The 25235-nt window shown below is 31.9% G+C and overlaps 2 protein-coding genes across 2 annotated transcripts in view; one reads left to right on the top strand and one right to left on the bottom strand.

Annotated features, from left to right (window-relative positions):
• Slh (sec1 family domain containing Slh) overlaps window positions 1-25235 on the bottom strand; it is a 101314-nt gene that overhangs the window by 71973 nt on the left and 4106 nt on the right. The window lies entirely within an intron of this gene.
• On the top strand, window positions 4919-23927 carry dpp (decapentaplegic morphogen). Its single transcript, XM_088270336.1, has 3 exons — window positions 4919-5216; window positions 21900-22198; window positions 22405-23927. The coding sequence occupies exons 2-3, from the start codon at window positions 21913-21915 to the stop codon at window positions 23259-23261; spliced, it is 1143 nt and encodes a 380-aa protein (XP_088126462.1). The 5' UTR covers window positions 4919-5216; window positions 21900-21912; the 3' UTR covers window positions 23262-23927.

The raw sequence follows: 25235 nt of genomic DNA, 5'->3' as shown, positions 1-25235 counted from the left end.
AACTGATTGAAACACATAATATATTACATATACTTTGTGTATGGTATATTATAATTATATGTAATTGATGTCCTTCCTTTCTAAATAATGAAATATGTAAATGTCAGATTTATTTTGAGGCAGATTTTTTTTTGTATTTTGAGAAACAGTGATCTTTATTCCGACTTCGAATTGAAGCGAATAATTGTTTTAACGAGAAGTGACTCAAACCTGTCAGCTATCCGGCGTGCTGAGAACTCTAATCGGAATGAGTAAGAACATTATTTTAACTGATCATATTTTTTGGGTCCAAGTAATTTAGTATTAGGTATATATATGCCAACGAAAATATATATTATAAAGCATATTTTGAAATATTCTTTATAATATAAAACGAGCGGATATTATGCGGTAATTAAGTCGATATATTTTATAAATTATTATTAAACTTCCTGTACAAAATTATGCTTTGTTCATTTTAGGGCTTATTGGCTTATAGCTCAATACTATTTCCTACAACCAGCCGAAATAAGGACCAGTGTATAAAAACTTATTATTATTACAGTATTTATCACACGTATTACATATTTTTAAAAAAAAACTAATGTATTTTCTCAAATTCAATAACATTCATTATATTTTTTTATCTTTGAATATAACGTAACAAACCATTTATCATTAGTCATTCATCTAATTTAATAATAATCATGAAGCAACAAAAAAAACTTAAAATAATATTTGCATATTCAAATTATATAATATTTACATTATTAGTAGACTGAATGCAGTTGAAATGGGATCTCTCAGACAAATGTGCGGCAAAACGACATAAGATAAATGTTGAAATGTTGAAAGAAAGAAAGAAAGAACGAGTGAGTGAGGAAAGAAGAGTAAAATTAATTTATGAAACGAATGTAGTTGGAAACAGGACCAGAGCGAGACCGAGGAAAACTTCATGATCACGAGTATTTCAAATACTTGAAAGTGGTCAGGTTAGGAGTCGAAATAATCGGCAGGTAGAAATGTATGATAATATGCATGAATGTGGAAAGGGCGAAGATTGTTGGGAAATGTAGAGTGGTGAGGCGTTTTATTCTCTCTGCCTAACCCTACACGAGGCAGCTTGATGGTTAGTTAGTTTCATTTCATATATATTTGTAAATTCTCGTGTAAAATATTATCAAAAGTATAACGCTCAAAATATTCGTTAACTTAAGAGTTATAAAAGCATTTTTCTTCTTCATGATTTAGGAGATTTAAAAAGAAAATTATTATCAAGAAACATTAAACATTCGTTTAATGTGTAATGTGAATTAAATGATATTTTTACACAGGAAATGACCTGTTTTCATTTTGAATCATAAAATTGTGAGAATCAAATACATTTGTAGGTACATTGGACACGTGAAAAATGATCAACCGTCCAGTATTTTGATTCATTATTTATGTGGGAGGAATGACACAAAACTATATTGTAAAATGATGAAGCATGAGACATTTACGAAGTCTTATTACAATAATATTTGTATGAGTAAATCATATTATTCTAAGGTTAAGAGGCAATATTGAGATGCACACTTATATATGTACTTACAACATTGTGAGTGTGTCCAAATGCTTGTTCACAAATTAGGATTATGTCCAATTATTAAGTATGAGAGTATAATCCAAGATTGGGACCTCACATACGAATGAAAGAGTTTCTGCTTAATAAAAGCTTTCCTCATCCCACCATAGATGTCTCTAGTGACTCTGGCACACTGTGTTTCGACTTCAAACAATACATGTAGAAGTTTCAAGAATTTGATTAGTGTGTTTGTCAATCATGGGTAGAATTAGTAAATGTTACATGTGTGTAAAGTGATCACTGAAACCAGCCTATGACGGCCGTAAGCCCTGTAAATACCCTGACGTCCTCATTCTTCTTTATCTATCTTGGGGTGTCAAAAACAATATATGTATATGTACAGGTATTCTCAAATTTAGAAATAGTTGATGACGTATTCTACATATAACGTTAAATCATTTATTACTAACGTTTGGCCCATTATTTCAGATATTCTTAATTTGTAGACGTCGGACTTCTTATAACTTAAGTATACCTGTTTTATGAATTTGCGTACATGATAAAAATCATTAAAAAATGTTAAGTAAAATTTTAATTATAGTCTTAAAATTAAAAAAAAAACAGTTAAATCATTTTATCTTTCTCTGTGCGTGCGCAATAACAAGATATTTATTATAATAGATAGTGCGTTTATTCCTGGAATCAATGAAACAACAACATATTTCAATAACAATGATATAAATTATAATAAGACTAGGAAATCTGAGGATAATGCGAAAAATAAGGCGATTCTCAATAAACTTAAATAAAATCGAAAAATGTGCAAGATTCACAAATATCATGAAGAAGAAAAAAATTTAATGCTTACGAAACAATGTTTCAGTCATAGCTGTATGTAATTAAAATATGAAAATGTATATCTTTCTAAACCATATTAATATGAATATCGTTTAACCGCATGTTTATGGTACCATAGAATTATGAATAACATTAATGATATATGTACAATCGTACATGGATAAAAATTTTATTTTTGCATTTATTTTGGATTGGCGGTTGAATATTTTTTAGGTGTGTAATATTTTAAGCTATTATTTCCATTTGTCATATCCGTACTTTCTCTCCCACAGGTACCTTTTAGACCTACTGATGTCAAAAGTACCATTATAAAAATAAATCACAGGAAATATTGCAAATCCGGGAGCTTTCAGCTAGGATTAGAGCGCAGAATATATACCTACCTAATATTTATTTTTATTACTCGATAGTATGTAAAACGCTACCTACACATAGGGATAAAACATCATTTAAATATTTTGGGATAATTTTTTCAACATTATGTAATATTTAATTTACCTTTTAGAATGTGTATGTATTTTGTTTTTCCTATATTTTTGTTTTCCGAGACCTTTATTATCCTGCAAAATGTTTATTTACACATTTTCTGTACATAACAAAATAGGTACGATGCAAATAATTGGTGGGCATATTATTTCAGGTAGACTCGTATTAAACAAAAGTTCTGATCTTATAGTTCTACTGCTTAAATAAATATTTCTAAATGTATGAATTGAAGGAGACTTGTAGCTGTTCCGGATAGCGCAGGACACGTAGGTCATCAGAGAGGAGGAGGTCATTGCCAACGTCCTAGGAACCGAACAGGGTACTTAAGAAGATGAAGAAGGAAACGTAAGAATTTGATGACATGAAACCATGACCGAAACCAATGAAGTTGATTTTCTTTGAATCAAGCATTTTAATAAAATGCAATTAGTTTTACTGAGTAGGCACAAAATTGTTTTCCTTCAATATAAAAATACTGTAAAAATAAATAAATAAGTTGATCCAACTAAAGTATTAAGATAAATTATTGAATTTATAATTATAAAAATACAACTGTATAATATAAATACATTTTTGTGCTCAAAAAAAGTTTCCTTTTTTTATTTAAATTCACTACCATAAAAAAACATTTTATTTTATGATACCTACCTATCTAATAGAAATACATATAAAAGTAAGTTTAGGAAGGTAAATAAACTGAATGCAGGTGCGTACAAATTCCATATTATTGAAGTAACAAAGTAAGGTACGGGCAATTATCCCTCGGTGGTAGATGCTAACGGTCTATTGTTACGTTTCAAGTGCACTTTGAATAAATATTGTTTGTTTACGGCAAGACTGTAATGTGAACCTCCGGTAATTTGAAGGGTCATTAAGTGTTTATACTCCACCCGAGCTCGAACAACTGAAAGGGTCATTAAGTGTTCATACTTTACCCTGAGCTCTACCAACTGAATATCCCCTTGAAATTGAAATTTTGGTTTGGTTTGAAATACGAAATATTTTTATCTATTAACCAACAACTTATTGTAAATCACTTTTAATTTTTTTTATTGGCATTGAACACGAATATAATTTTATTTGATAAACTTTTTTTTATTTGAGTCCCTCTTTCTTCATTTTTATAAAATAAAATATAATTAAATACGTATTTCATGCTTTTTTTCTCAATCATTTAGAACTTTTATTTAAATAAAAATATACACATAAGTATGTATTTATAAAAATAGTACACAAAAAAAATCGTCATAATACTCACACAACTAATTTATTCTATTTTTTTTACATCTTCCATGCTTCTGCATTGCATTGATACTGTATTATGTTGATTGTAATAATAAATTCATGAACTTAACATGATCGTTCTACGTTTTTTTAAATAATCTTTTTAGAGGAAAATTATGATTAGGAATGGTTTAATGGTGGTCCAATTGTAGCGTTGCTGCCCATTGTTTATTAGAAATGGCACTTATAAGAAAGTGTTTTTTTTGGGTTTGTGGGTAGGTACTTACATAAGATATAAAATATAAGCTTTTTTGTGCCCATATATTGGCAGAATGTATGTATGTATTTATTTTATTTTTAATACAATTATAATTTGATTAATTATCCTCGACCAATGAAAATATGCATGGTTCAACGGCTGGCTCAATTCCCAAGAAAAATGTTAAATCAGGAAACTAAAAAAAACTATTCAATGGTAAATTAATATTTTCAAAAAATAATTGAAGTAACAAGAATGCGACGCGCCTACATTGTAACCGAATCCTGGGCGTGCGTACATACTTGTACACGAGTAGGCAGTGTAGGGACGCATGCATTCACAAGGAAGGGTAGTACAGCTTTCCCGGCATTGTTCGTCTCCGCGTGGAGGGCGTTCTGTGTCCGCGGGGTTAGGTCCATTTCCAGAGTTAGGCTGTGGTCTATTTCCCTGAAGAAGCACCCTCCTCCGCGGCGCGCCGCGCTCCCATTGGTCGCCGTCCGGGCAGACGGCGCAGGCAGCGCGGCCGCTGCGAGTCCAACAGTTGCCAGTATGTCTGGGCGCTTCTCGCACGACGCACGCTCGCGATCATCCATCGCTTTCAACTCGAAACAAATACATTCCGCTCTGAGCACGATCATTAATACCTTATTGTGAATGTGGCTTCAAGTGACATGTGAGTGCTGGTGCCCACGAAAAAGTGTTATGGTGATGAAAATTCCTAATGGTGGTGACTTATGTTATGAAAACGTATCGCATATTGGAGTTTTCGTGAGATGTTATCATTACTGTTTGTGCGCAGACAATTGAGAACTTTTCTAACGGATGACGAGATTTTCGTTCAAGGTATTTTCAGTTTAATTTAACTTGTAGATCCGGAGCTTTCGCTTCTCCGTCGGACGTCGGACGTCGGACGTCGGTTACAGTTCGGTGCGATGGTGTTTCTCTCTGCTGCATCTCGGCTGCGAGATTGTCTTTCTTCAGTCGAGTGGCTGCCGGTTGCCGCTGCACTATAACTGTCTGACTAAACCAGTTCATAAAATCTACTATTCATAATATCTCTCGTAAAACTATAATTGCGAAATCACTACTCAACATTATGCTCATGTCGAGTTCCGGGTTCAGTTCCCATCGCTTCAATATCACAAATTACTTGTGTCGTCCGTTTTACATACAAGCATATGCTAGGTATTATATTTTATTGAATTTCTCAAATCATTCTCCAAACTACTGTTTAAAACACGTGTGATGTAAAACATAACCATTTTCATAAAATGTAATATGATGGAACACATATAGAAATTGTTTACCAAACCCGAATACCTCAATAAACGTTTATTATTGCTAAAGATACATTGTATGAAAATACGTTTATTTTGATAACAAGGCATATATTGTACATAATTCAATCATCCGCTATCTTAAATTCGAATAACTTTATCAACAATTAAAGAGGCATTAGATCGATTTCTTATATTTTACCAGAAACCACTCTTACTACCTCGAGATCGATTATAGAAAATGGGAGCTTTAAAAATAATCATTTGTAACTAATTAAACAATTTAATTTGCTTATGGTTAATTAATCAATGCTTGAAAACATTCTACAGTAGACCGAGGCTATTCGGGTCGCAGGGCGACTAAGATCTTGAAATATTTTAAAATAAAGTGAATATTTTGTAATAAATAATTATTATAGATAACTTCATACTCGTTTTACTTTAAAATAAGTAACACGAATGTAACTTGGTCGATGAAATTTTCGGTGGATGCTATATTTTAATGGTTTATAGAAAAAGATGTGAAGCTACATATTTTTTCTGATATGATAATTAATGTTATTATACCAATTAAATATTAATTTCAAGGTAGAGCTCCGTAATTTTAATGAAAAATATATGAATTTGCAACTCATAAACTATATCTAATGCAAACCACCAGTACAGACTATTTTTATTTAAATCATATCAGCGCTTTTTTTGTGTGCAATCAATTCATCATAATATTTTTTATGAACGTATGGTCGCAATGGTTTTGAAACAATGATTTTATTTTTGTAATTAATTGTTTTGTTTTGGATTTAATATGTTATCTGAATAACCCCTTCGTGTGCTCTAATTTGGCCTGGATTGATGAGAGGAATCAGATGTTGGCGTTATTTCCTTCTAAAAATTTCGATAAACGCGTAAAATAACGACAAATTCGATGGATTTCTTTATAAAATGTTTCAAAATTATAAACCAAGCCATTATGGTGTACAAATGTATGACGAATTATAAAAGAAAATCCGAATCACCTCAGTTTACTATAAATTATTGGAAACAAAAAAATCATGTTTACAACATTTCTTGATTTAAATTTATACTGGATTGTGGATATGTATGAACATATGAATACAGAATGCATATTGCTACATAGTGATATAGAATGTAATTATAAATTTCTTATCAGTTTTAACGCGGATAGTATGTCCCCAAGTAAGAAAGTGTAAAACTGATTTTAAATTTAAATATACTTATTACATAAAAAAATATATATTTGTGGTAATTTCAAGTTTTTCTAATTCCGTTGAAAAATAAATTGTGAAAATTACCGGTACATTCAAGAGATGATAGAATGAAATCTAAAAACTAGTTCTACATATTTTTTTGTTTGTTTTTTTTTGGCAAAGCACGCGTACTCGATTGATAATTGCATGTTATGGAAGTAGTTATATATTATGATATTTTAATGTCTTCCTTTTGTAATAAAACAGTTTCCCGCACTTTGACTTAGAAATGGCAATTACAGTGACCGCTATCATTGTGCTTTTAATAAATAAACTGATAACAATGTGTAATGGCTTCCCCTTCATGTAGCCGCAGCCGTCTTGCAGATGTCTTGTCATGTCTTGTCTCACTATTTTGTGAAACTTTTGCTTGTGTAATAGTTTCACTTAAGTAGGTACTTTATACATACAATACTCATCTTTGAACGAATATTGTAAATGAATGATACTATTCAATAATTAACTATTGATTCCTATTTGAGGTTATTATTTGTGGTACGTGCTACATGACACAAACCATGTTTTCAGATTTCAGCGCTAGCAAACAATCGTCTTCATCATTCGCAGCATTGCTTAATATTATTTTTTAGTATTTTTTAGTGGTTCAATACTGCTTAATAGATTGACGATAATTAACTGATTGTATCAGATTTTTCTGCATAGCAATAAAAAGGAATATTTATCATCTACATACGTTTTTCTTTTCCAGTGCAAGATTGACATATGGATATACTTGTTAAATTAACGAATTAAGTCGGTGTAAATTATTTTAAAATTAATTTTTAATAATGAAAGTTATAACGTAGAACCTGAGGATTAACCGGATTATCAATTTGATCTTTAAAAAATTAATACCCATTTTAGGTAAAAAAAATAGAACATTTGTCTAACCCTTTATATATATAAAACCCTTATCCGCACCCAAATGGTGCATAGGGCACTGTGTCATATAAACGCAGTGTTATCTTGATCGTTTATACATGAAGGAAAGGTGATCAGCCCTCCGCTTCAGGTACCAGTCCATGGTAATTTTGAATAAATATTACAGTGAAAAAATCACTAATATTTATTTTAACCCCCTTGGGAATCGAACCCGGGACCTCCAGAACGGTAGCCGAGCGTGCTGACCATTACACTACGGAGGCGGACAAACCTAACCTAACCCTTTAAAATTTTTTTTTTTTGATATTTAAAGCAATAAATAAATCTATAATTCTAATTAAATAAAATTTTCACGGCCTTTTTACACAATTAAAACAAAATAAAAGTACTTAAAGGTAACATTGCTTGTCAAAAAATGAACTTCAAGTCAAATCAAATTTATTTTTGATTATGCATACAAATAATCTCGACGCGTTTTTAATGCATAATTTAAATTTCGGTAAATGAGACGTTGAATACATCAGTCAAATTCCTCTTTATATTTTTTATACAAATATCTTTTGGAAAAGCGAAAAAAGGTCAGATGCTATGTATATGAAAGTGAAAGATGTGAGAACTGTACACAAAGACAATATATAATATATGGCACATTAAGTATACACAACAAATCGTGTTTATTAGAACTACTTTCTCGTATATTAAATTATTCTGTATTGACTACGCGAATGTGTACATTACATAACCGAGTTTGTTATTACATTCTATAAATAAAATTTAATGATACAACACCTATCACGTGTTTACATACAAAGATTATCTATTATATTATAATCCAATTCTGGCAAGTCACCCCGACAATATTCGCATCATGGCTCTACAAGAATAGGCTTAGGGTTGGACATAAGATTGGATAAATTATAATTTTCTTCTTTCGTCCGATTCACACTTAAAGGATATACGGGGCACTGCAAGGAATTGATGCGGTCTCGATTGGAAACATTTATAAAGGCAAGACCGGAATATATTTGTAGACATTCAGATGATATAAGTTAAGCTAAGGGTGCCGGAAAATCCTGCTAGTTTTTTTATAATATTTAATGTTTTAATATGAGGCAGGAAATTTCAGAGCAAAATTATCACTTTACTTTTACAATTTTCACAACTAAATGAACCTCATTAATGGAACTAGTGATCAGCGTATCTATTTTAATTTTATTTTTAAATACTGATAAGAAACAATAATATACCAAATATCCCATATTATTTCATATTAGAATAAAAGAACTCGTTACATAAGTAACTAAGTTTGATATTCTAACTTATTAGAATTTAAAAAATAAAAATAAATTTTTGCAGTACAATCCAACTATCAAGACAACTCTGGAGGAAATGAGTTACTCGGTTTCCAACTTTTATATTTTAAAAATATATGTGATGTTACCGTTCTTATACGTATCTTTCGTATACACGATACGCGTGTATGCATACATATGCGCTTATTGGTCGGTAACATAGTCAGTATCAAGTGGATACCTAGTAAGCTTTAGTTTACTATGAAGAGAGTTTATTTATTTTATCTTGATTACTTCATTAATATTAAAATTCATGTATGATAATGTGATATAAACTAACTGACTAGTTCCAGCCACGCTTCAAATACTGGTTCTTTTAATAATATTTAATATTATATATCAGCACATTTTAGCGTTTGTTAACGTTTAATTTAAACTGTTTATTTGTTTTCGGGTTATTACAATAAGTATATTAATCCTCGCTTTGAAAAATGTAAATAATTTGGGCGTAGTAAAACCAAATAAGTCGGCTACCAAGCACCGGATTATGACTATTTGGCCTAAAAATAAAAATAATTAAATATCATGGTTTTCTTTTAACACAGGCCATAGTTTTAAAAAAAGTGGCGTTTTCTGCTCAAATTGTGCACCAAAAAAGTTTTTTTTAGGGCAAAAGGTTATTTTTGATGATAATTCATTGATTTTATGATTCTAAAAAATGCCTGCATTATGTATGTACTTACTTAGTGCCTACTGTCCAAATGAATTTCAATGTTAATTTTTAATGAACCAAAGTTTAATTTTCATATAATAATAATCACAAATCACATCACATAATAATCATAATCATAAGGTTATAATATTGAAAAGCTACATAAATAAAGTAAGGAAAAAGCTGTAGGGTAAAAGTTTGGCTTAAACTGGTGTGACAGTTGGTTGACTATAATTTTTATCATTTTATGAACTAATCGCTTAGTACTAACCAAATACATATTACGAAATGCATGTTTCTTGAAATATACTGTTCTAACTTATGGACGTTCATACATTTATAGTATATTTGATTACATATTTACGGAGAACAAAAAACTGTGTAATATGAACCAAAATAAAGAAAATACTTGGGTACTATTTTATATACTCGTATGTATAATGAATTGTCATACGTATATAAAATAGTACCCAGGTATTTTTGTATCATATTTTTTTTTTAATGAAAGGAAGAGGGCAACCTTGTGAAAAAATCTATTTGTAGCACGAGGATCTATTTTCATACATTTCGGTTACCTCACCACCATATAATTGATCCTTATGTTTAAATTTCAAAATGTTTTAAAATAAAAATAGAAACCATAATATTAATAATCTTAATACCGTTTTCACCAAAACGAAAACAATGCTTTTGTAGAGATACAGCGGTAAATTAACGGTAATAAGTTTTTAAAAATATGTTTTCATATATTTTATATTTTAACTATATATTTCTATCTGTAGATTTTGTTTGTTGATTTATATGACCAATGTACTATAAATATATCGTTGAAAACCGATAATTTCTGTGATGGTAGAGAAAATTCTTTTTGCGCTTGTTTAATTTCTGTTTTGATTGGGTAGGCACTCTACGCTTTACGCTTATTAATAACTTTTCTGAGAATTTTGTTGATTTTGTACACACAGGCGAAGTGATTGGTTTCTTACTGATCGAATAGTTCGTAAATTATATTTTTTCTTCATCCATTACTTTTGATTTTTCAATAATGTAATACATATAAATCTTCCTATACCTAAGTAAGAAATGTTCGTAAATACACATATGTATTTTCGCGTTGTTCTATCAATAGCGTTTTTAATCATATGTTGCAGTCAATTTCTAAAATTTCAACATTAAGACGTATTACTGTTTCAAAATATGTATTTTTCACTGTAGAAAACTGTTTCAAATCTTGATCTCTTCAAATTAACATTTTTTGTTGGTATTTTGATATTCGCGTGTGTAATATTAATTTAAAACATGACGATAAATATTGAAAAAAACTCACTTCAAAATTCAACCCCCACCCATGAGGTTTTTTCAGAATTAAAAATGAAAATGTACATTTGTATTTCATCTAAACATTAACCCACGCGGATGTTTATAAATATTTTGGGAACATTTGACCCCGCCTTACAATTGATTCATAATACTATGTTCTCATTTGCACCTAAAGTATTCATTTTACTATAATGATTATATTATGCATATGCTTATTTGCGGTAAATAACAGACCATGCGCATTTAGAGAATACCGACATGCTTTTTTACTCTAGTTTTTTCACACATAGCTCCAGGCAGTGTCGGTAGAATGTTTTCATTATTCTTGCTGGCGCCAGGTTTTTATGTAGAGATCCATTTAGTTTACAATGTCACAGAGAGAGAAAACCATAAACCCCCAGTGTGACAGTGGGACCGCCATAAAATGGCTGAAGAAACATACCGACTTAATATCTTTACCTGACAACAATTATTTTTACACTTAACAGGTGAATTGTGAATGGATTTGTATTTACACCGGAAAATATTTCATAACTCATATCATTAAGAGCTATATTTTCAAATACAAATTTGTAAACGAGTAAACAGAAAAGAAATGGATTAATGTTTTCCATATTAAATTAAATCTACCTGGGTGTTTTCGAAATTATTATATAACATTACAAGGGGGGTCAAGTCATGGGTAGTCTAAAACCAGATTTTCGGAACACCCGACAGTTTAGCGCTAGCCGCATTCTTGAATTGTGCATATTTTTAAAACTTAAACTCAACACGGTTATAACCATACCTGCAGGAAATTTAACTGTCAACAACCTTATTTATTTTTGTTTGGTTCGACTTAACTCCAGAAAAAGGAAGTGAAATTAAATTATTAAATTATCCAGATAATTCACTCACGCTACAGGGTTGGAAACCCGAAAACTAATGGCCGCCCCCTATACAATCACCGAAAAAAACTTGATCTTGATGGTACATAGCGTCTAATGTGCTTTGCAAGCAAGAGTCGCGAGCAGTGCATAGCGCATCCGATGCATATAGAAAACAACATGTGAAGAGTGATTGGTGAACAGAAGAGTCATTATTATTATTCATTATCTCATATATTTATATGTCACAGGTCAGGACCCGGTCGATAAGTCTGTATGAATGATGAAGTTTAACTAAGTGGATTCATGAACTTGGTACGTGGAAATTCCTTTACTCTAAAAACTATTTCATAATCCCATGTTAATAATTATTTACAGATTAGATATAGATAAACGATATCCATAATTTTACAATTTGGAAAAAAGTGTTTAACAATGGTATTAGGAGAATTGCGGATGCAATATAAATAGAGTAAACTTGTCTTAAATGAAACCTACATGTTAATTAGAGAAAAAAAGCAATTCTGATAATCGGTTCGGTTTTTGGAAAACATTCAATTCACAATAATATTGCGATTCTTAAAACCGCTTAAAACCAATGTTAGGAAAGTTATATGTTCCATTCGTGTGGAAAAAAATGTGAAAGTTTCGTGACAGGAAAAGCTTTCATAGTTATACCTAGTACGTTGTACGGCGTTCTTTTTCCATTTGAAGTGATGGTTTACGTTACTAAAGTTTGTTGTTGCAGCTTGGATGTTGTATATTTGATTCGCGCAAAACAGCGCGCCGCAGAGGAAAGGCGGAGAATGATCTTCGAGCGCCGAGAAACGGAGAGCTGGCGCTTTAGAATGTGTTTTCTTTTTACATTTCATCTACACGTGCTCTCGGCTAGAGTTATCGCGATGGCCGCGAAACGAGCTGAACTACCAACCTGTAATGATTCATAATGCGAGAGAAAGACAGAGTTACCGATATAATGTAACGAATCGTAACGCGAGTGAAAGAGACTAGAAACAGGTGTCGGGAGGTGCTGCCAAGGCCAGGTCAAGGAGAGTAGTATTTAGTGGAGCAGCCAAATATTGACTGCCGCCGATCTACGTATAATGCTACAGTCCGATTTACTGTACTCTGCACACTGCGAGTATGCTGCGTACTGCCTACTCGCCATTCGGCGCTCAATACTCGGTACACTACTCACTACTCACTCGATAACCGGGAATTCCCGTTCCAGTTTCCTGAAACATTACCTCCTCTACTCTCCAATAGAATGACAGAATTATCAACATTTCGTCAATGTTTATGAATTATAACTATCGTTATTCATCAATTAATAAAAATATATTTACAGTATATAAAAAAAATACTAAAGTAATCGAGCTTTTCTGATATAAAAAATATTTACCATTTTAGCAAAAATTTTAAAAACGATGTTTTTTAAAATATTAATTTAAAGCAAACATTCTGTCACAAAAAATATTAAATAGTGTTAAAAAAGACAATATCAAACTTCTTTGAAAAATAAAAATCAATGAAAAGAAAATATTTGGGATAAATTAAATAAAAACATCTATGATTAATTTACGCTATACCATAATTTAATTCTTTTTTTAATACAGCCACTTAGATTGTTTAAAAATAGAAGTTAAATAAAATAATACAAATATATACAGTACATGTATTAACGATATTGTTTTGATTTCCATATGTTAAGGTTATCATTATTCGTTAGAACTATTTATTACATAATATTTCGAATTTTTCGCAAATCTTTCTAATTCTCCGAAAAATTTTATTTCATGTTTGGATTTTTCGTAAATGTTTATAAATAATTTATTTAAAACATTGTAAGCATTGATAAGAGTGTAAATAGAGTTCAAGCACGTGTCAATAATTTTACGATAGTAAAGTAATATCGGGGGCCTCGAAAATTCACGATACATTTTTATCTTAATTACATGTTAATCTTCTGAACATATAAACATTATGTGTATAAAGATAGTTTAATTATTTTAAAACATTTAAAAATAAGCATTGCTTACTTCGACTCCTAATGTATGTAGACGGTCAATCGAATTATCTACAATAATTTCTAACCGTAAGCTTTTGTTACTTACATTTTATTTTTAAATACCATAGTAAGGAAATTAAGATATAAATATTCTCAATATTATTTCTACATATTTAAAGCATTTACTTTGTGGTTAGTCATTTTTACTTTTATTTTTTGTTCAAAAATGTTAGCAATATTAGTATATAACCACTCACCGAGATTTATATTATCCACTGACACTTCGTGATGGAATTGCATTTTTAATTTATTATTAGATTAAAACCAATATTTTTAGCTTTTCCACTTTTTTATTTGACCAGCGACCGGGTTTCGTCGTTACCGACATCATCAGACTGGTCTGATGATGTCGGTAACGACGAAACCCGGTCGCTGGTCAAATAAAAAAGTGGAAAAGCTAAAAATATTGGTTTTAATCTAATAATAAACTCACCGAGATGTTTATGTCTACCGGTTTCGAGATATACCCGTCTCTTTATCAGGAAAATCACTACCACAGCATGCAAACATTACTACCCGTCACTACCATAGCACTATTTACACACTTAAAACTACACAAAATGTTTAACACATGTTGACTTAAATCGCATGTGTTGAACATTTTGTGTAATTTTAAGTGTGTCAATAGTGCTATGGTAGTGACGAGTAGTATTTTTTGCATGCTGTGGTAGAGATTGTCCTGATGAAGAAACGGGTACGTCTTGAAACCGGTAGACATAAATATCTCGGTGAGTGGTTATACTCGTATACTAATTTTACTAATATTTTTATACAAAAATATAAAAGTAAGATATAAATTTTTGGCACAAAAAAATTTTTTTTTTCAATATACAAATGGTAAAGATGACAAAATATAATAATTCACAACTGATGCCTTTTTTCTTTATAGATTTATCTTACTGTATAATATGTTCAAATACATCATTCATTTCAGGATGTTGTATTCTAAGTAAATAATCCATTAATAATAAAATTATATTTACGATATTTTTAAAATTATATGCATCTTTTCTCGTATCGTTTCCACCAATTTAATAAACCGAACAAAAATTCACGTTTTAAAAAAAAAAGTTTTCTTATAGATAAAAAGAATAAACAAATTCTAAATAGAGGCACCCTTGATTAGTTGTGTATTATGTATTTTACATAAATAAATACTAACGCTAAATTTCGATGGAGAACCATTTAATAAGATGCCAATATAATATGTAGGTCTACCATAGATAAATTATTATTAATATTCAATACGATATGACATTTATGGGACAACCTGTGGCTCTATGTAAATGAGAGACAGTAATTGCTGTAAATAAGTTCCAAATATAATTTTAATTTAAGCAAATGATATTCAGTGTTTACTCAGTCACTTCAATGTGAACTATAAATCTTTAGTTAAAGACGTAGACCGTAAATCAAGAGACACATTACTTCATTGATTTATTCACGTTGCATACCCAAACTGGTATTTAATTATTTTTAAATAATTCAATAAGAGTTTTAGTGATATTAAAGTATTGTTTTTTTACACATACGGAGTGTTTTATTTTGTTTTAGAGACTTGCATGTACTTCACTAAAGTTTTAAGATTCTACCATAAATTGCATTCTCAGTTCGGAGTTAAATGACAGAGTACCGTAATAATATTCTAGTTTATAATTTTCACTTTAAAAAAAATAACCCTTGCGAATTCTACATGTTTATTAAAAAATAAACTATGTATAAACTAGCACCATAAAAAAAAATCTTTGTCTTAGTACGTGCTCCGATATGATTATTTTTACTGACACCGATTTATAATTAAATGGAAAATGACTCAATTGTTACTAACTTCCCAGTTGAGAATATGGTTGAGTAGTGTTAATAAAAATCTGCTTCACAGTAGAGTCTCCAAAACTAGGCTTAATGAGGACCGAAGGATGGCAAGTTTGTGAAAATGCTGGGTTATCGGGATGTGGTTAAAAAATAATAGGTACGAGTCTTTCCTCAGAAAATACAAAACTCTACTTGTACGTAATGTTTGTTTGAGAATTTAGCAAAGAATAAGTTGCCCAAATACACTTACAAAAAAGTACATACTTCATTTACTACATTTTACTTATTATTAGACTTTACTACATGAAAATACCAACAAGAAAATACCTACATGAAAATACCTATATGAATACTACAGGATGTGGCCGAGTTATCGAGTGTCGAGATTTCGAGACTCTACTGTATTAGTTTAAGAGGAAAAAATTAACCCAGGTATCCATTAGAAATCGTTGTCGAGAAAGGGTTTCTGACTTATTTGTTGGATTTGTGAATACTTTTAATTTAATTTAACTTTTTTAAAAGTAAAAATAAAATATAAGGGTTGGATCGTTGATCAATGTTTAAATTGTCAGACTCCGCGGAGTGGTAAACATGCATAAGCTTACCCACGCCATCCATTTCAAGACGGCTCAAATAAATATAAGGGATTTATTTCACTCCAATATCGATTTACCTGAAGCGCAACTGGTCACATTTTCATCGCGTTATTTGTTTCATCAAATTTTAATTGACTTTAAGAGGGAAAAGATTTGTAATATTGGTAAATTTATACAAAGCTTACACTGAATAAATTTGTATATATTTTTGCACGCTTCTATGTTTTCTTAATATCGCGTCCGGGTTGGTTTGGCTTGAGGAAAAATATTATATAATAATTTACTAATCTATAAGTAAATGGCTCTATAAATAATGAAACGTGGTAATATTTTCATGTCCTCTACTTATCACTTGACCTTCTTTAGAATCGCGTACTAAAACCGGGTTCAGATTAAACGATTTCTACAAAACTAATGTCGAAAGAAAATCCATTTTCTTTTTTTAATATTCAATGATTAGCTTGCTAACAAGAATTTAACGGTTTCAAAAGAACAAGAATTGATGTAAATATTAATATTTTTTAGTTTCTAGAGGGTGACAAACAAAGTTAAAGAATTCAGTTAAAACTATTAGTTATTAACGGAAAATTATCTAATTTTCACTGATTTTCGTATATATTTCATTTCAATCCTCTTCTGTATGGTGATAATTTGAAATTGCAGATGAGACGATTTTATTATTTAATGTTTCCGATTTTTTTAAAAACTGATGGGTTGGGAGAATATTTCGTTTGATTCCAATACCCTCCAAGGATTACTCTACGTAGAGTTATAATATATCTGTTAATATTATTTCCCTACGAAATCGCGATAAAATAATAATGTCATTAGTTACAATGTTCGCCAATAGCAGCGGCCTATACACGGCTAGATTTCCCCCACTTGGAATTACGGTTGGTTGAAATGTTGCCTCACATTCCTCCGCGTTTCAAAACATATTGGTTATGAAAATAATCGTTTTTTTGTGGCGGGTAAAAACGGACAGTTTCTGAAGATGTAATTAGACTGAATTCCACATCAAATAATAATAAATACCTCCGAGTTTCAACACGAGAGCTCGTATGTGTATTCAATTTATCTACACGTGTCTCTGTGCTCGTGCTAGGGTCGCCAAACTCAATGTTATTTGCCAAGAGACCTCGTCTCAAATCATTTCTAATAGAACAGCGACTTAAACAAGACTACGTAATTCTATATTTAGAGTTGTTTTCATGATCAATTACTTTATTTTTTTACATTTCAACGTACTCGTAGATGAAAAAAAATACGGAAGTCCGGGCATTTACGGGGCTTACGACCGTCAAAGGCTAGTTTAAGTGATCACACGTGTAAAAAATATTAAAAATGTTATTTTTGAAATGTCAAAAAAACTCATATAATTGGAGATAATCCAGATTTGTGAAGAAGTATTTGGACATACTCAAAATGTTGTAAATCAATTACTTCAATTCAATTACATACTTAATAACAATTCGTAAAAAAATTCAATATGCGTGAAGTATAATGTATGAAAATATTAATAAATCTAAAAAGAAAGCTAAGTATTGCATTATAAAATGGCTACGTTGATAAAATATTAAACTTTTTATTTTTTAAAATTTAAGCTTTATCGGATAAAGCTTTTATAATGTAGCATTTCCACAAACAAATAAATGTTTTTTGCTTCTTAATGTTTGTTTTGTAGTTGCATTAATGTCATAAAGTTGAGCTTTAGAGACAATTACATTTTATAATTAAGGGTAAGGTAGATTTGTAGCAGGGCTATGAATATTCCATTAATAAAGAAAATATGGTTACCCTGTTTCGAGAAGATTCGGTCCGTTTCCAACACCGGATCGTACATTTTAGTCACTTAGGAAACGGTACTTCGGACTAAAGAATGCTGCCAGTAATTTCACCTCTCGTGTTATGTTATATAAGCGAATGTTGACGCTCGCATGTGTGAACTTACTCGAACAATAATTACTATAGGTATACGGTATAGAGAATATTAATCTCCACTAATTCATGTTCCAGTTAATTCATTAATTGTACAAAAAAATTGTACAAAAATCCACATCCATTTGTACACTTTGTACAAAAATCCAAAATCGTTTATTTGGCCTTGTCATTTTACAAATATATTTTTTTAATTTTATTAGATTTTACTTACATAATAATTAGAGTTATGTTAAAATTATTCTTTAGAATTCTTTCAAACATTTGAAAAAATTGGTATAAATAATGGGTATATAGTTTTAGTAAAAAATATACAAGAATCTTCTTAAATAATTACCATACATGAAACGTGAAAAAAACAACCAAAACTCTTGAGTTAATAATATATTTTGAATGTGTCACTTTATCCGGAAAAATAGTTTAAAAAAGAATAATACCTTTCCTCTTATTTTTATTGAAAAAATTTTTTACACATTATCATTAGAAATATAATGTACTTGTTTTTTTGCCAAAACAAATTAATATTTGTTTTGGCTCATTGAATAAATCGCAATTTTCATATGTACAATGAAAATCACTTTTATGCGTATAAAATAGAAAATTATTGAAACAAATATTTCATAACTACAATAATACGTATAAATCTTCTTAAAAGATCCAAAAGAAGAAAAAACGAAAGCTCTCATAAAATATATCATAAATGAGAAGTGTTTTAAAAATCCACATTTAAGAAAATATAAGTAAAATGAAAAAAAATATGCAGAGTGTGTGACTTCTGAAATACGATATTCAATGAAACAAACACTTGATATATTATGATATGACACTGACTCCGGTCTAGTAAATCAGATATTGAAAAACAATTTGATTTACTTATTATAAACATACACATTGAGTCGATAAAGTACATCATATTTTGTTATTCCTAAATTAATGAATTTATATTTATTTATTTTAATAAAATATATTTAATATACAAACCGGTGCTGTTTAGCAAATTATGGGATAATATCGTGGCTTCTTATGAAATTCGTGATGAAAATGCAAGATAATATTTTTTTATTATTATTTATATTTTTTTACTTTAAATTTCTTAATACACTATTACTAAAAACGTTGTGTCCAGACCTCTAAAATCTATAATGGATAATACAAGACAAGATTATTAGTGGTGAGCTCTAGGTTTATCTAGAAAATCGTCCGTTTTAGGCGTTTTTTGGTTGACGTTTGCTTTTATTGCGATCATTTGTCGTATTGGATTTTTTTAAATTTTGATCATTAAAAATTAGATGTTTTAAATTACTTTATACCTGTATTACAAACACGCCCTTAGCTTGGTCGTAGTTTGGCAAGAATCCGCTTCCACCGGCACTTTTATTTTCTCGTATCAAATTTAGAACGTATAGAGAATTCTTTTTAAGTGGTGAGTTCATCGCAACGTTGATATTGTCTACCGTCTAAACTTATATAAAAATCCATCGTGATAAATTTTATAAAATATAAGAAGAAAAAAATTACTATGAGACAAAAGAATAATTGATCTTTAGAAGGAAAAAAATAGAACTTTAAATGAAAATTTATTTGAAATTCAGGACCAAACTAAAGATACTTAGTATTAAATATGCCATACACAAAATCTGCGATTTCATTTGTAAAGACCTATTATGAATCTTTAATTTTGTTGGACAAATAAAATCGTGAATAATGGAATAAATTGGAGAATATACAGATAAACTGTTGACATTCAACGGACCGGTTTGAAAGTAAAACCAACAGGTGGAATGTACGCAATAAATTCTTGTCCTATTTAGTATTTACATATTTTATATGTATTTTATACAGCTAATGCGACAAAAGGCCAATAAAACTTTATATTAAGATATAACTATGAAACTACTTAAAATATTTCTCGTGATTCAGGACCTAGAATTTTAATGGCAGAATTATTATTATTACACCATAACTTGCAATTTATAAATATTTAATATATTACGTGGATACTATTTTATTTTTGTTTAAAACCATGACTGTCTATTAAATTAAATACTACAAAGATATTTCTGCGTGTGGAAACTTATGTAAGCAGGTGAATATTGTAATAACAATTTTAAACCTTTTTTCTACTATTATATTAAACGTAACTTTAAAACGATCTTTCACGGAAAGTAAAAAAAAAATGGCATCGTTTTTTAAATGAAATAAGATATTTTCTATAAAAAAGAGAGTACAGTGATAAAAGAATGAAGTTATTCTCTTTGCATTCCTTAATTTCCTATGAAGAACTGTATCAATTTTTTGCGACGCCCTATATCCTACATAAAAAAATTCTCAAGTTCGTAACATGGGTAGAAATCTGTAAAAACTTTTGATATTTTTTACAAGAATAGTTATCAAATTACCAATGAATCCGGTCCAAACAAACAAAGTTACCAAATATCTACAAAAATACTCAGTTCAAACGAGAAAATTCTCGTATTATTTATCTCGATTGTTTTAGCAAGTCTAGACTTTGTACTAGACAAAGTAAACAATTTTTAGTTCGTTTAAAATTATTGTACTTCCCTTATGATTCACTTATCAGCAAAAGCAGTAAATAATTACGCAATTTTCTTGGTTTTAAGTTACATAATTTATTTTACATCTCAAAACAGTTTATATAAAAAAATGTAAATAAAACAATTATTGATGTATGATTATACCTATTTTCTAATAAATTATTCTCACGGGTAATATAAGGACATTATATTTTGGAAAAGGAGGTAAAGAAAAAATCTTTATTAAATTTATATTGAGCTTTTCACGTGTTCGACATATTGCATATGTTAAGGAGCAACGATTCATAAGATATGCATACTTACATATTTATCGACAAACGAATACAATTAAAACAACTATCACTCGAAGTCATATGCTATTGCGAAAAAAGAACAAAGCGTTTAAAAAAAATCATATTAAGTAATTATCAATCACGTTTGTGAGTGTAAAACTTATAGGGATATTGACGATATGATTATATAAATTACGCTTTAAATCATGAATCATGTATTGACCGATTAACATTGGTTATAGCTAAATATAGTTTTCAATATTGACTGATTTAGATACGAAAATAATGTTAAGAGTTCCATAGTTTTGAATAAGTTTTTAATTAATTAAGACAGCTCGTCGAAAGATGTACTAGAACAATAAGTATGTTTGTAAGATCGGTATCATACAGTAGTAACAATTATCAGCGCATACACACCTTTTATAAGTGCATTGATGAAAAACAAAAAAATCTGCATATTGGGATTAGTATAATAACTCATATAAGAATGAAATACAAGGAATGTGCTGCGAATGTGTTTAATTGGAAGGCGAGAGGCTCCCGATGAGGCGCTTCCATATACTCACGGTTTTTTTAGTGGCATTGCAACGTACATCGGGTACACGCTAGTAACTCATAAAATGTTGCTATGTAAGAGTTATGCTTATGTGACTATTGTTTGTCCCCAGAGTGGTGAGGAGCATGCAGTGGTGGCGCGCGGCGCTGGCGGCCCTAGCGCTCGCCGCCGCGGCCGGCGCGGGCCCGCCGCCCTCGGGCGCCCCTGGCGCGCCCAGCCTGGCGGGCTTCCTGGAGCGCGCGGCACGCCGCCCGGCGCAGCGCGTGCGCCGCCCGCCCGTGCCCGAGGCCATGCGCGCGCTCTACGCGCAGCTCAGCGCGGCCGAGCCGCAGCTGCCCGCGCCCTTCCTGTCGCCGCGCGGCCCGCTTCACGCGCGCACCGCCAACACTGTCAGGAGCTTCACGCACGAAGGTACGAACACTACGCTACACTATTCAACACCATTTACTATAATCACTCTCAACATACAAAACTCTCAGACAATTTAATTAAAGCAGTAGGTATACACATTTTTGAAAAAGAGAAATCGAAGAGAATCGTTGAATCAAATCCGTATGCGCCTATATAAAGTTGATATATTGAAATGCGTAAACTTATAATTTTATTTTCCTTTCCAGCAAGCGACATCGACAAGAGGTTTAAAGAAGAGCACAGGTTCCGGTTGGCATTCAACGTCACAATCCCTGACGGAGAGTCACTCACGGCGGCCGAAATAGTATTATCTAGAGACAGAGTGAACTTTGCGCCCGGTAGTGATTCGGGACACAGACACAAAGTGCTAGTGTACGATATAGTGAAGCCGGGGGTCAAGGGGCGCCGCTCGCCCGACCTGCGGCTCGCGGACTCAAAGTGGGTAAAACTCGCGCAGTCGGGAGACGTGAGGCTGGACGTCACTTCCGCCGTGGAGCGGTGGCTGTGGAGGCCGCAAGAAAACTTTGGGTTGCTGGTGACCGTGCTCGCCGCGCCGGAAGCGCGCCAGCACCGGCACGTGCGCCTGCGCAGGGCGGCCGGCGAGCGGCGCGGCGCGTGGCGCGCGAGGCAGCCGGCGCTGCTGGCCTACACGGACGACGGCACGGCGCGCCTGCTGCCGCCGCCCGAGCCGGCGCCCTCGCGTAGCGCGCGCGCCGCCCGGCGCGGCCACCGGCGCAAGGACCACCGCGAGACGTGCCAGCGCCGATCTCTTTTCGTGGACTTTGCAGACGTCGGCTGGTCGGACTGGATAGTGGCTCCGAGCGGCTACGACGCCTACTTCTGCCACGGTGATTGCCCGTTTCCGTTGGCGGACCATTTCAACTCCACCAACCACGCGATCGTGCAAACGTTGGTGAACTCGGTGAACCCGGCCGCCGTACCGCGCGCTTGCTGCGTGCCCACGGCACTTTCCTCGATATCGATGCTTTACCTGGATGAAGAGAACAAAGTAGTTCTCAAGAACTACCAGGATATGGCCGTGGTGGGCTGCGGTTGCCGGTGAAATCCGCAAAGCGCTGTGATCTTAAGAAGACTAAGTTATATTTATACTGAACGAGCGGCACCGCGGCGCCGCGGACTGCAGCCGCCGCCGAGCAGCGCGCGGCGTCACGGCGCGACACGCGGCGCGAGGCCTGCCGAGGAAATGAACACGAACGAACGGTGATGGCGTTCCGCGCAGAAATTATTTCGAACGAACCTGATACTCCACATTGATTACGTGTTGTTTTTAAGTTATTTCAGCATGTCTGATGTACCTAAATACTTTAAGGTTACAATCGAGTAGTTGCAGAAATTAATAGCGCGATCAGAAATAAAATTTGCCGACAAACGAAGGTAGAATCGTGTTATTTCTTACTTACCGTCTGAGAGAGAGGTTTCTATCGGCAGTTGATAATGATCTGACAGTTGAATGAAATCAGCGGGAACCTCGCCCGTTAATATAAACCCTTCCTTTCCGGCCGTCCGCGTCGTTCGGATGACATTGGAAAAGAATGTATGTGTTCTTATTTTAAAAGCAATCAACTTCAATATGTATTTTTAATGAATCGTTACCTTCGTTACATCCAGTTGAAAAATTAAATTAGTTATGGCTTTTAACCTCACTTTGAATTTATTAGCGTCGTTAAATCAAAGCCTCCGTTGTATAGCACTTTAAAAAATCAAAAAATGAAATGGATAAAATATTTCACTCCAAGTTTTCGTATTAAAGTACTGATTTAAAAGAAACATGTCATATCATGTATATCTATATATCCCTTGGCGTAGGATCTCCCGGTATGAAATATTAATTTTAAAATGCTTCAGGTTTTTATTGTGAACGAGGAGAGAATGCAAATTCAAGCCATATTAACTTAAAAATACATATCTGCCCAATTTATGGGACGAAATTCTGGTAAAGATGTGAACGTTGTACTTGCTCAACATATTTTTTAAATTTAAAGGTGTATTCGTTTAGTTTGTATTAGAAATCGCTTAAAAAATTATTTTTGGAATCGATAGCCAAAAATGTAAAGTCACCTGTTTATTAACTTGTTTTCTTAAAGCTTTTACAAAGTTTCGAATGTGTGCGCCATACAATATTTATAAATAAGCTATGTGATAAAATGTGCATCAGCCTTAATTCCAAATGATTTTATATAGCCATTTTTTTGCTTGACTGTTAATCTATTTACTTAATAATTCACACTTATATACTGAATAATACCTTAATTTCATATTAACTATAATACTATTTATAAAAACGAGAAATTTTATTTGTTTTTTTTACATATTTTTCAAAATATTTGAACGATTTGGAATTATGGCTGATTTAGATTTTAATATTGAAATCCGATGAATCGAAATATAACTTCATAATGTTAATCGCCATAAGAGAATTCCTCAGATGTAACAAGTCTTGAATAAACGTGACATGTATTATAAACACAAAACAAGAAGTTTTAAGTTTTGTGAAGAATGACGTATTTATACAGTTTTAAAAATATATTTTTGATAACGATTGTGATGGCTAAAAGTGTCTTCGATCTCTGTGTGTATTTATGTTCCGAAAAAATTTACCTTTCGATCTGTGCCTCAATTTTATAATAATCGTTTTATATTATGTAAATAATATTTGCTTTATCCATACAGATCATTGAAATACATTAATGTATTTCAATGATCTATATGAAATACATTTTATTTTAACCGGAGTAACGACAAAGTTGTTTCATAGAACATTGTAAAATGAAATAGATTTTTCTCGATTGAATTATATTACAATAATTATTCGTATTTTGCACAATTCCTTGAAAAATTATCTCAAATCTAAATACACACGAGACGTGTTCCTAGAAGTTGGTAAAACCATTGCTTAGTGGTATTTTACAAGTCAGTTCTTCAACTTCTAGGAGTGAGTCTTAACAATGACACTCGATTTGGCTGTTGGATAGATTGCGTCTCGCGGAATATGAAGTATTTATGTGTTAATAATATT

This window comes from Brachycentrus maculatus, unplaced genomic scaffold (genome assembly GCF_059751285.1).
Source record: "Brachycentrus maculatus isolate JH-2025_06_01 unplaced genomic scaffold, ASM5975128v1 h1tg000378l, whole genome shotgun sequence".
NCBI classification, from domain to species: domain Eukaryota; kingdom Metazoa; phylum Arthropoda; class Insecta; order Trichoptera; family Brachycentridae; genus Brachycentrus; species Brachycentrus maculatus.
Note: the sequence above shows the minus strand (reverse complement) of the source record. Positions and strands in the feature narration are given on the sequence as shown.

Excerpts from the sequence above, each read along its gene's own strand:
- dpp (XM_088270336.1), top strand. The coding sequence starts at position 21,913 with ATGCAGTGGTGGCGCGCGGCGCTGGCGGCCCTAGCGCTCGCCGCCGCG. Across the intron at positions 22,199-22,404 it reads CAGGAGCTTCACGCACGAAG|CAAGCGACATCGACAAGAGG; the intron begins GTACGAACACTA and ends TTTCCTTTCCAG.